The sequence below is a fragment of the Manis javanica genome, chromosome 7, assembly GCF_040802235.1.
Source record: "Manis javanica isolate MJ-LG chromosome 7, MJ_LKY, whole genome shotgun sequence".
Taxonomy (NCBI): domain Eukaryota; kingdom Metazoa; phylum Chordata; class Mammalia; order Pholidota; family Manidae; genus Manis; species Manis javanica.
In genome coordinates, this window is record NC_133162.1 from 12,708,204 (window position 1) to 12,720,333 (window position 12,130).

Below are 12,130 nucleotides of genomic sequence, written 5' to 3' on the forward strand. Positions count from 1 at the left end.
GGCTATGGAGACCCGCTCTACATATAGGGGCCTGGAGCGGGCTGGGGTAGGGCGGCCTGGGGCCAGGCTGAGGCGGGGAGCTGGGAGGTACCACGCACTGCCAGGCAAAGCCGGCCCTTCCTGGGAAAAGAGACGAGAAGCGTGGGGCTGGGGGCCCTGGACCATTTTCCAAATGCGACCGCATCCCCATTTCAGGCACCTCCCGGGCCCTTCGGGTGCATCTCGGCCTCTGGGCTTACGCTAGGAGCGGAGCCCTTGGCCCTGCGCTTTCTCTTGGATTCCTCCGGCGTTGTGCGGAGGGGCAGCAGGTTCGGGGTAGAGCAGGGGACAGAGAGACTTGATTTGGACCCTGGGAGACAGGGAGCGGTGACTTTTCATTTAGAGAGAGTGGTAGAATTTGGAGTGATGGAGAGCTGGGCTTCCTCCCCTATCGGATCCCAGAAGAATCAGGCAATCCCCACCTCCCCTGCCTAGCCAGTAAATTCTCTCAATACCCCCACCCTGCGAAGCGGGGAGCTGGCCAGACGAGAGTGCCCTGTTGCTCTCTAGAGGAGGACCCGGAATTTCTTTAGGGTAGGCAGTGAGACCCGGGAGAATGAACTCGAAGCACGACGGAAGGCGGGACGTGAGCTGGGAACTTGGGAGAAGCGGGACGGCAGGTCTGAAGTCCTGGGGGTGCGGAGGAAAGATGCGGGCTCAGTCTGCAGGTGGAGGTGGGGGTAGGGACGGGACCGTGGGGCTAGACAGCTGCGAGAATGCAGCTCAGACGCTGGGACCAACTTCCCGCCGAGCATCCTCGCACGTGGGCATGATCTTTGGCGCGCTCTGGCGCCCCCCTCGGAGGAGTGCGACGCTCTTTTGCCCTACCCGGACCCCAGCCCAGGGAGCCCGGGCACCCCTACTTGCAGTCCAGGGCCCTCCCAAGTTCCTCCCGATCCCCGCCCGGCAACAGGCACTAATGAACAAAAGGCCAATTAGACACTGGGGCGCGGCTGATGAATGGACCTTTCGCTTTCAAGCTTGGCACCTTCTCGGGTTTCCTGGCTTACAGGGTCGAGCAGGGAGAAGCCGCCTCCCCGAGCCGGGTCATCACTAGGGTCAGCGGGTTCTCAAAACTCCCACTTCCCCCTCGCTCCGGGGCACGGTGGGGGGAAACGAATCCCGGGGCCGAGGTAGGTGCGCTGGAGCGGAGCTGCAGCCCAGGCGCGCCAGCGGCCCCGCGGCTCTGACTCGGGGCCCCGCAGCCGAATGCTGTAGCCCCTTTCCTCTCCCTGCCGGCCCGCCGCTGCTCCCGCTGAGCAGCACCCAGGTACATCCAAAGCAGATTGTTGGAATAATAAAGGCCGATCTAGAAAAATGCGCGATTACTAAAAACGGCTGTTGTTTGCCAAACTCCATTCGGAGCTAGTAGTGCGCTGCGGAAACAATACCCGAGCCCAAGCTTTCTTACTAGACACACACACGCCTTGGTGCCGGACTCCACCACACGGACCCCATCCCAGCGACTGAGAAATGTACCAGCGGGTCACAGCACACTGAGGCCGTGCCCGCCTTCTGAAAGCCACAACTACAGCAGGACTCCCAGATACATATGGCACCACCAGACCCTGGCACACAAATCCTGTACACAGCTGCATGTCTACACTTTTGTAGGCACTCTGATGGCGGCCGCACAACAACAACTTCTTGCCTGAACTGAAAACAATCTAGATGCACAAGGAAAGCTGGACACCTTGACACACCACAGTGCACACAAGTGGCACTGGCCTCTCCAGCCTCTAACTCACGCAATTAGCATCCACATGTCCTGACTTAAGTCTTGGCTCGGACCCACAATTACATCTCCACACAAACACAACTATTTCATAGACCTAATTCATTCCCTCAACCTATACGCACAACCACAGACTCACTCTAACTGCATCCACACCCATATTCTGACTTTAAACTGCCCACATGATGGTAGCCCAGCCCAGATCCTCCCTCCGCGGAGTCCGGACCCGCCGAGCCGCCAAAGTCCCTCCCTGATCGGCCTGCGCGTTCCAGACTTTGTTTCCTGCGACTCGAGGCGGAGACGGGGAGGAGCCGAGGTTTCCAGGGCCGCGCGCAGGCCTGAGTCCCCTTTCTGCCCGGCCCGCTTGGCGTGACTCTCTGCCTGCCACAATCCGCCCCTAGCACAAAAGTGGCCCGGCAGGTTCCTGGCCTCAGCCAAAGCTCCCTCTCCCGCTCGGCTTGGCTGCCAGAAGCAGAGTCGAGGGAGCCGAGGGCACCGGACACCCAGCCCGAGAGGCAGAAAGAGCTAACTGTCCGGAGGTCCAACGCTTCTGCCACCCCAGGGGTTCCTGATGCTCGGAAAAAACCACTTCACCCACTTCCCGCCCCGCGCCTGCCTACGAGGCCCTCGGCGGAGCGGATGAACCAAATCCCAAGGGAGAAACGCGCCCGGAGCCCACGGGTACCTCGCAGGAAGAAGAACGTAGCCAAAGCACACATGCATTGTAGAGTCCGTTTGACTTTCTCGGGGAAACTCAAACTGAGAACCCATGCCTCTCTTCTCCCCAAATCCACTTGGCACAGGCGGACTCAAGGGGAGGGCCGACAAGTAATCAACAAGGGAGCGGGACGTGGATCAACCGTGTAACCTACATCCCCATTCGGGGTAACTGGCAGCCCACAAGGGAACCTGCATGCGTTTCGCCTCGCGCAGGGAGGAACGCACAACCTGGCTCTGGATGCCCACAGAGCCCTGCCGGGGCATCCAGGCCTGGCACCCAGAGAGCACCAGGAAAATACAGATCCGAAGCACACAGCTCCCACGCCCCCCTGCCCTAAGGACCCCAGACCCGCACGCGCGCGCCAGGAAGGGGAGGCAGTCTCAAGGCACACGCGCCCCGCACCCTGCCCAGCGCCCCGCGCCCAGATAGTCATCGTGGGAAGGCATCTCGCAAATATTTATATTCCTCAGCGCCATGGCAGCCCGCGTCCACATTAGACGCTCTAATCCTGCCACTTTAAATAGATGAATTAATAAAGCAAACGAGCGGCTAATAAGCTGACTGTCCTGCCTTTTTGAGGCGGGGGAAGGACTCGAAAGTGCGCCAAATTTGTTTGCAGTGGATCAAGGCGAGCCGCCTCTGCTTCACTTTCTTTATCTTAATTCCGACTTGAAAAGATATAATTATCTAGTTTGAACAGAGCTGCTATCAAATCCTTCTTTGGGCCGGGAAGGGGGGCGTTGGAGTGGATTGCGGCTCTCTGAGCCGCTCGGTGCAGCCGGAGATAGCGCGTAATGAAGATGTGGAGGCCTGAGATACAAAGGGCATTAACCTCATTAGCATGAAACCTTTTCTTCTTACCATTGTGGGACCCTTTCAGCCGCCTAATCCCCCCTATTTTCAAAGCTTGGTTTGTAATAAAGCTTTTAGTTTTTTTTTTTCAAAGCTAATAGTATTCTCTGATGATTTTATTGCTGTTACACTATATAGGCCGTTTTAAAAAAATCTTCATCACCCTCCCCCTTTTCTTGTACTTAAAAAAAAGGTATATGATTCCTGAAGAAATAAGCTTTTTATCAAGATGGGATTTGTTTTTTCTGGAAAAGCCAATACAAATTGTAACAAGTCTCTGTTATGAGTTGGAGGCATTCTGTATTTGGGGAAGTGGGTAGAAGAAAAGCTAACTCGTTTAAGAGAAAGGTCTGTCGCAAAGACTGAAGAGACTTGGGGCAGCCATCATGACAGAGGACGCACACCCACGCGGCTGGAACCCCACTTGAGTTTCCAAGAAACTCAGGACAGCACCCGTGCCCGCAGCAGGCAAGCCTGGGTCTCCCAATTTGACCCCTCTAGCCCCCTACATCCTGCTGCCACAGAGTGTCTCCCACCCCCCCTGCGACACACCTACCTTCCCAGAGGAGTCTGCAAGAAAATGGGCCCTGAGTAGCCAGGGTTCTTCTGAAACAGAGACCAGAGATGGAGAAGAGAGACAGAAAGAGATAAAGAAAAAAAGGGAGAGACCAAGAATGAATTCTAGTTTTAAAGAGAGGAGGGGAGGGGGAGGAAAAAAGAAAGAAAAATTTCCACAGTGCCCTATAGTCCCCACACGTGCACGGAATGTCTAATCTTAACTTTTCAAGGCAGGATGTTAACAAAGCTTGTATTTTTGCCCTGCATTGTAACTTGGCCTTATCACAGTGTAAAGGGTGGGGAGATTGTCCTAAATTATGTCCAGGCAGCCCCCCTGGATCCATGGATTAAGAGATTAAAGGAGACCACTGGGCAAGGCCTCCTCTTTCCCCTTCATATTCCTGGTATGATAATTGCTTAAACTGATTTGCACTTTCACAAAAGCTCGCAGGACGCTTTGTAGCTTGAACAGAACAGACGAGGTTTCTCTATCAATGGAAATAAAACTGATTAATGCAGCCTATCAGGATAAGAAGCAAATGAAGCATGCAAAAACAACCTCGTACCCCCAGAAGGGGGAAGAAGGGAGGAAAAAAGCTAAGTTTCCTCCAAGACTGGTTACAACTTTTTTCTTTAATGTTGAAATTCAGACTTGAAGGTTTCTCAGAAAGCTTGCCTTATAAGGCTGTTGAGGCCTTTAGGCTTACTTCATCACCTTGGGCTGACCGGGGCCAGAGAGGGAGGAGGGAAGGAAGGAGGAAGGTAGGAAAGGAGGGAAGGAGGAAGGGAGAGAGAAAGAGAGAGACTTGTACTTAGGGATTTGAAGTCAGAAACACAGTTTAAAAGTCCCAGGATTTTGATTCTGCTGTTTTCCCTTATCCTTAGGGGAATATTCCTCAATGCATAACTATATCCAGATTTTTTTTAAAAACTAGACGTTCAGAGAAATAAGCATTTTTAACCTGAAATTCAAACTAAACTCCCTCAGTAGGACTTGCAATGGGCAAAGGTCTGGTTGGAAAATTTTTCTCCCATCCCTTTTCTGAAGGACTTAAGTTTTCCTAATCCTCCCCCTTTTCCACCCTCATCTCTCTTTAAAATGCCCAAGAATCCATCAGTATGGCCCTTTTGTGGGTGGGGAGACTGGATTTCTTGAGCCTGGTTAGAGAAGAAACACACTCAAATTATAGAGGTAGTTTTGCTTTGTTTTGTTTTTAAAAATTGACTACAATTTCCCCAAACGACTACTCTGAGGGCATATTGATAAATCTTTATTGACAAAATATTGACATTGACATACTTCTTGGAAGTATATAGTGTGTTAGAATTCTAACAAATTAACACAAAACACAAAAATATTTACATTCTGGTATAGAAGACATTAAGGAAGCATTTGTCACTCTCTTTAGTAAGTCTATGATCTTGGAATTGAAACTCAGTGCCTGAAAACGTGCTGCCATGTCCTTGGCCACACTTAACATCATCCCCGCTAACTACAGTCCTTCAGTTTTTGCAATGGATAGATTTAAAGTTTGGAATGGACTTTACAATGAATGGTTGAATTTAGCCAATAACTCAACCACTAAAGGAGTTTGCTTTGTGGTTTTAAGCCTCAGGATGTTAGGAAAGGGAATATCCAAGAATGATAATCAATTAAGGGTTTTTTTTTTCCCCAGCATAAGTCCTGACTCCTCTGTGGGTGCCCTCCCCTGCCACCCCCCAGCCCCCCATCCTGCTCCCTGTTTCTTTGTAGGACCACTATCGCTGAGCCTACCTCATTTAGCTTTCACAATTACTTTGACGTCAGAAGGTATCAGAAAGTGTTTACAGACTGCACATTTCTCAAAAAGAATCAAAATAAAAGGTACACAGAACCTGTCATTAAAAGGAAAAGAAAATCACAATTCATTTTCTGTCTTTAGACACCATTCACCCAACAACTGCTACATGCAATTCAAGTTTTTGAACAGGTGTGGGATGGGGCTGGATATGGAATTTCGATTGTTATTATTACTAATTATTTTTTTAATTGGGGGAGAAAATACTCTGCGAAGTGCAAAATAAAAAGTCCTGTGCCTGGTTGGTTTTTTTCTTTTATCATTATTTTCTTTAATTGGACTGTGATAAACGGAATACCTGCCAATCATCTTGTCTAGCCAGTTCGGCGTTTGCCCGACAGCTTTCTTGTCAGAACGCCTTCCGCTTTGCCACATTCGGATCTCTCTCTCTCTCCCTTTCTCTTTCTCCCTCTCTCTCTGCCTCACTCACTCACTCAGCTGCCTCTTTAGACAAGGGTTGCATTTTGATCAGGGAGACTCCGTCCTCTGCCACGTCCGTGCAGCCTCGGATCAGGACCCTGCGCCCTAGTTGCCCAAAGTCTGCGCGGTGCCGCTGCTCTCTCTGACTCCCTCGCCCCTTCTTGGTGAATGCGTGTGTGCGGTTTGTTTTTGTTTTGTAGGGTTTTTTTTCTTCTTCCCCTCCTCTCCCTCTCTGTTTGCTCCGGGTTGTCCATTTCTGTGGGGATTGGTTTGTGTTTTTAATCGTCTGAGGTCACATCTATTTCCTCGGGACTCGCCTGCTTGGTGGCAATTCTCCACCGGTTAATATGGTGCGTCCCTTTTTTCTTTTGTTGCGAATCTGAGCCTTCTTCCTCCAGCTTCTGTCTTTTGAACTTCGTTCTTCGGTTCTGAAACCATACTTTTACCTGCGGGGAGAGGCAGATGGGCGCGTTAGTTCCTCCACAGCGCCCTCCTACCTCTTCCTTCTTCACTGGGCTCAAACCCTGGGTCTGAGACTTCAGAAGTCCAGCTCCACAGCTGTGTGACCTAAGGGCCAGCCTCCCCATGGCCTCCCTTCAGGGAGTAGAGCTGCTAGTGCTGGTCGGTGGGCAGCCTGGCTCCCGGCACTTCTGTGCCCTCCCTGGGGCTTTCCCCAGGCCAGGAGGCCCTGAGTGCACAGCGCCCCTTCTTGTCTCACCTGCACGGGACACCCAATCCCACTGAGAGCAAATCCTTGCAAAGCATGGGAAACTTCTATAAAAATAAAAGGATGAATAAAGAGATGTGTCCCTAACTCCCTCTACCTAGCCAGTGCAGGAGAGATCTAATTCCAGGCTGCTGCAGCTTCCTGCAGGGCCCAATATACTTTCTATTTTTCACCAGTTTCTGCATTATTGCCTAAACACAGCGCCTCCTCTGCAAGGCCTGGGCCCTGAGTATGCAGTCAGGATTTGCCTGAGCTTTCTCACTCTTGCCCAGGTCTCTTGCAGGTGAGCAGAAGTCTGGGGACCAACCCAGCTGTATCTTTCCAGCTAGGAGAAGAGGCTCAAAAGCGAAAGCTTCTGAAAGATCTTGGGACAAAGGGGAAGTAACAGAAAAACTGAGAGAAAAGAGAGGGAGAGCTCTCCCTCCTAAGGACAAGCCAGAGCCAAGCTCGGGTCACATCACTTCCTGGAAGGGCAGGGCTGGCAGCCTGGCTGCCCCAAAGCTGCTGCTAGAGATCTGGGGAGCAATGAGGTGGGACTCCACTGCAATCCCCATCTTCCCCTGGGGAAGCTGGGTGGTGAGTCCCATTTGAGACCAGACCAGATAGTAACCCTGTCCCAGCTTCCCAGCAGCGAGGTGCGGTGAGGAGAAAAGGTGATGACTGCACGTCCCAAGCCCCAGGGCCTGTTCCATCCTGGCAGCAGCACCCAGGGCCCCTAAAGTCCGCTCCGCTCCCTCCTTTGAGAGGGCCGGCCCAGATCCGCTTGCTCTCTCCGAATGCCCCAGTCCCCCAACGTGCCCCGTGAAAAAGCTGAGCTGGAACAAGGCTGAGTTTAATTTGCTTTGAGTTTGCTAATTGAGGGGAGGACGGTTCATTTCTCCCCGGCGCTCGCCCAAGGCGCGCGTCGGTGCGCTTGGGGCTTGACACGCACACAAAGACTCCAGGCAGCTTGGGCAGCGAGGCGGACAAAGACCACCACCGCCACGGCTATCCAGGAGAAATCAGACGGACCAGCGCATTGCGCCGGGCCCCGCACCAAGCCGCTAGGCCCTCCGTGGTCTTCTCCGGGGGTAGCGGGACGGTTTAAAACAAAAGCCTCGACCTCTTTTCGCCTCCCTGAAAAAGTGTTACAACTTAATCTGCCCGAAAACGTTACTGTTTGCCGGGAACTTTGACCCCGCCCTGCGGCTCCTTGTACAGTAGCGCCTACTGTAGCCCTAAGCCTCCTCTGTGACCCAGGCTGGCCAGAGCCGTGCCCCCTTCGAACACGGATGTACAGGAAGGCTCTGTCCCCAGGCAGCCTGTCTCCGCAGCGTCCCAGCTCTGTTTTGCGACTTAGGGATGCACCCAAGATGACTGGCCTCTGCCGTCTGACTCTCCGATCCCCTCAAGGGAAGTTAACTGGAGCCGTCGGTGTGAGCGTTGGATCTGCAAGTCGCACAGAGCTCGCCTTTAACCATTTTTAGCGCTCTCCAGCCCGGAGCCCATATACCTCCGACACCCTTCTGCACTCTCCCTGTTCCTAGACCCCAGCCGGCATCCACTTCCTCTCACTGAAAGTCTTACCAAAAGTGCTGCAGTGTCTTAGCCAGGAGCTACAAGTCTTGCCCACCCTGACAGAAGGAGCGACCTTGCCGCGCCCCCAGATCCTGGGGTGGGTTGGCTCTTGCAGTCCCTTGCTGGAGCCCAAGGAAGCCCGGCACCTTGAAACTTTTACATCCTGAGCCCGGGCGTGGAACCAGCGCACGGGCTCGTTGCTGAAGGCCCTCTCTGAGCTCCGCATTTGTGTGCCAGCTGCTTGAGTCCAGAGATTTGGGAAGGGTTCGCCGCGCCTGCGCCCCGCTCACCTGAGTTTCCGTGAGACTGAGGCTGTGCGCCAGCTGCTTCCTCTCAGCGCCCACCACGTAGTGGTTCTTCTCGAAAGCGTGTTCCAGCCTCAGAAGCTGGGACGGGGAAAAGGCGGTTCGGATCCGCTTCGGCTTTCTGGCCAGCGCGTTGTGCAAAAGGAAGCTCTCGGGGCTTGTGTCGTTCCCTGCGGGGGACATAGCAGACGTCCCGTTAGAAGGGAAGCATCCTGGCCGGGGCCGCGCGCTTCTCCTGAGCCGGGCTAGAAGGGCACGGCGCTCAGGGCCTTCGCGTAGTCCGTGCGTCTCTGCTGGGGGTGGGGGTGGGGTGCCTGAAGCCCTCCGGAGACGCTCAAAGAGGACACCGGCCCAGCTGCCCGGCCCGACCCGCCGGGGCTGTACCTGTGCGGCACCCACCCAGCAGTTGCCCCAGCGGGGCGAGTCCCAGGCTCCTGACCTCGGCGGGTTTAGCAGCCTCCCTGGCGCCAAGGGCCTCGCCACCTCCGCGCCGGGCACCCGGGTCAGAGGAGGGGCCAGCAGAGCCAGGCCAGGGAATTGGCGCCCACGACCAGAGAAATGACTTTTTTCTAATCTGTCGGGGAACTTTAATCCCGGAGTGGAGAGGCCGCTATCCAGAGTTTTCTCGGGGACTTATTTTTAAATTATTAAATCTTTCCCCTTTGCGTAAGTGCACAGGCCGGTGTGTTGTAGCAGCCCCGCCGGGATGGAAATACCCCCGGCGTGTGCGCCGTGTTTCTGCCGCCGCAGCCTCCCGAGGTCCCGGATCCCCCGCTGCCCGGCTCCAGAGAACTTGGAGGCTCTAGCGAAGGGATCGAAACCCAGGTGGTAACTGAGCTGGGGACACCCTTTAGGATTGTCCCCGGCTCCAGAAGATCTGGGCCACTCTGGGCTGGGGTGGGGACCGAGAGCGGAACTAGCCGAGAATGAGAAAAGGGAGTCTTAAACTTTGCGAGCAAAACCAAAGAGTTTCAGGTTCACTCATTAGGGTGTGAAATCAATTTCACCAAAAACCCAAACAGAAAAATAAAGCGACAATTCAGGCCAGAATGGAGGCAAGTCCAGTCAGGGAATAAGGGTGAAAGGTTGTTTTTGTTTTGTTTTGTTTTGTTTTGTTTTAATAATGGGGGTTGGGGTGGCATCCACCAGATTCTCGCCTCTGGCAGGAACGCAAAGGGTTAATGAATGGACAAGCCGCTGAGTATTGATCGACTGCCACGGGAGGTAGGTGTTTTCCCCGCTCCGATCGCTAAACTAATTACTCGCCCCTTTTTCTGAAGTTTTAAGTTTCCTTCCACCCCCACTCAGAGATCAGAAAAACAACAAATAAAAATACCAAGAAGGAAAACACACGAACACTTCTGACCCAATCCGTCTCCGGACCCAGTTCATTTCTTTTAAAGGAAAACAAAAACAAAAACAAAAATCAGACTGACCCTGCCTTCCCGCCGAGGCCGCTCGGCTCCCAGTGGAGCGGGTCGCGGCGAGAGTGCGGAGTCCGGGAGGCTTCTACCCGCGCCGGTTCCCGCCGTTCCCTGGGCCTCCAAAAAAGGCAGAAAAAAACCAAACCCCTGGACTTTGCTCTAGGGGCGCGAGGGTCCCCTCGTCGCACTAAGAGGGTTGGAGACCAAGAAGTCGCGGGTCTAGGCTGAAGGGAAGCGGAGTAGGTGGCGAACCGGGTCGAACGCCTTGGAAGGCGAACCTGGCGGTCGGGGCCTGCCCGCGCCCCCCGGAGCCTGGAGAGAAGGTATCACCGAGGACGGAGAGCCCGGGAACCCCGCGGGCTCCGGGACTTCTTGGCGGCCGGCAGTCCGAGCAGGCTGCCCCAGCTTGTCTCGACCAGAGAGCACTCGGAGACTCTGAGCCCCTCCTTATAGGGTCAAGCGGCCGCTGGCCAGCCCCCAACCCGGCCGCTCTGCGGAGACTGGGGACCAACAGCGGGCCCGGCTCCTAGCCGCCCAGTTTTGGAACGCGGCGCGCGACCCGGCGAGCGGCTGGAACCTCCGCCCGGGCCTTGCCAACCGCACACCGCGAGCAGGCCGAGGACAGTGCGGAGTGAGGCGCGCTGCAGCCCCGCGACGTGGCACGTACCTTGGAAGCGGTGGCCCAGATATCGGTAGCGGTGGATGAGCCAGGGGTAGAAGGTGGACGGGTCCCGCTGCTGAGAGGCGAACAGGGGGTGTGGGGAATGCGAGGAAGGCAAGGGGTGGGCGGCCAGGGCGTGCGGCGGCGGCACTGGGTGCACTGGCACGGCGGGGTTGGGCGGGTGCGAGACCGCCTCGGCGAACACCAAGTCCGGGTTGGAGTAGACGCCCCTGCCGGCGGCAGCGGCCGCGGCGGCCGAGTGGAAGCCGTTGAGAAACGGGTTTATGGGGCTGGAGTTGGCGTAGCTGAGCGCCGCGGGACGGATGGGGTCCTCAGAGCGCGAGGCGGGCAGGGGACTGTCCTTGGCCACCAGCGACTCGATGGTGAAGCAGCGCTTGGGCGCCGGCTGGAACATGCTGCGCCGAGGAGCGGGCGCCCGGGGCTCCCGGCTCCCGGCGACCGCGGCGCGCTGCCTCCACCGCCCGCTGCCCGCGGCGAGGACCGACGAGAATTGGGGACTTGTCTGGGGTGGGGGTGGGGGGAGGAAAGGAAGAAAGAAAGAAAAGGAAAGGAAAAAGGGAAGGAGGGGGAGGGGAGGGAGAGCAATGCCGAAGATCCCGAGAATCTTGCACCAAACGCGCCCAACCTGGAGAGAGGGGGAAAAATCCTTCCAGAAGAATTTGCAGGCGTGGATTGGGGTAATTTTTTTTCTTTTTCTTTCTTTTTTTTTTTTTTTTTTTTTGGCGAGATGGCGTGGGGGGGATCGGAGTTAGAGGCAGGGAGGGGGGATAGTTTCTCGGGGGAGGACGCAAAAAAAAAAGTTTTCTCTCCTCTGCAAAAAGCGGGCAGGGCGCCCTAAGTCCAAGGACAATCCATGGAAGTGTTCGCTTCTTCACAAGTTGTGCAAACGATTTGTTAGTTCATGAGCCTAATTAGTGCGGGGATCACATAAACAGCTTCCTCCGAAGCCTGGTAAATGGCTTGATGATTGGTCGCTATTACTCGCCCTGAGGTGGAAGGGGGGAGACTCTTTAAAGTGCGTCAGAGGGAGGCGAGCGCCTGGGAACCCGGAGGCCTGGATCCGGGCCGAGAATGGAACGGAGTCGGCGCCGCTGCCTCGGCTGTGCCTCCTGCGCCTGCCGGGCTGCCGGCCTCTCCGCGCCGTCGCCGCGCACTCCCCGCTCACTCGCTCCCGCGGCGCCCACGGCGGCTTCTCCTCCGCTTTCGCCTCCTCCTCTTCCTTCGGCTTCCCCTCCTCCTCTTCCTCCTCCTCTTCCTCCACCTCTTTCCCCA

The 12,130-nt window shown here is 55.2% G+C and overlaps 1 protein-coding gene across 2 annotated transcripts; it reads right to left on the reverse strand.

The window, feature by feature from the left end:
- Nucleotides 1-5,161: 5,161 nt before the first annotated feature.
- Nucleotides 5,162-12,115, reverse strand: EMX2 (empty spiracles homeobox 2). Of its 2 annotated transcripts, XM_017681402.3 has the most exons (3): nucleotides 10,844-11,932; nucleotides 8,738-8,922; nucleotides 5,162-6,609 (listed from the first exon to the last, which is right to left on the reverse strand). In XM_017681402.3, exons 1-3 carry the CDS (start codon nucleotides 11,250-11,252, stop codon nucleotides 6,442-6,444), a joined length of 762 nt encoding a protein of 253 aa, XP_017536891.3. In that variant the 5' UTR covers nucleotides 11,253-11,932; the 3' UTR covers nucleotides 5,162-6,441. The 2 variants fall into 2 exon arrangements, with proteins under 2 accessions (XP_017536891.3, XP_017495136.3); XM_017639647.3 differs by lacking the exon at nucleotides 8,738-8,922 and having other exon boundaries at nucleotides 10,844-12,115.
- Between the last annotated feature and the right edge of the window lie 15 nt (nucleotides 12,116-12,130).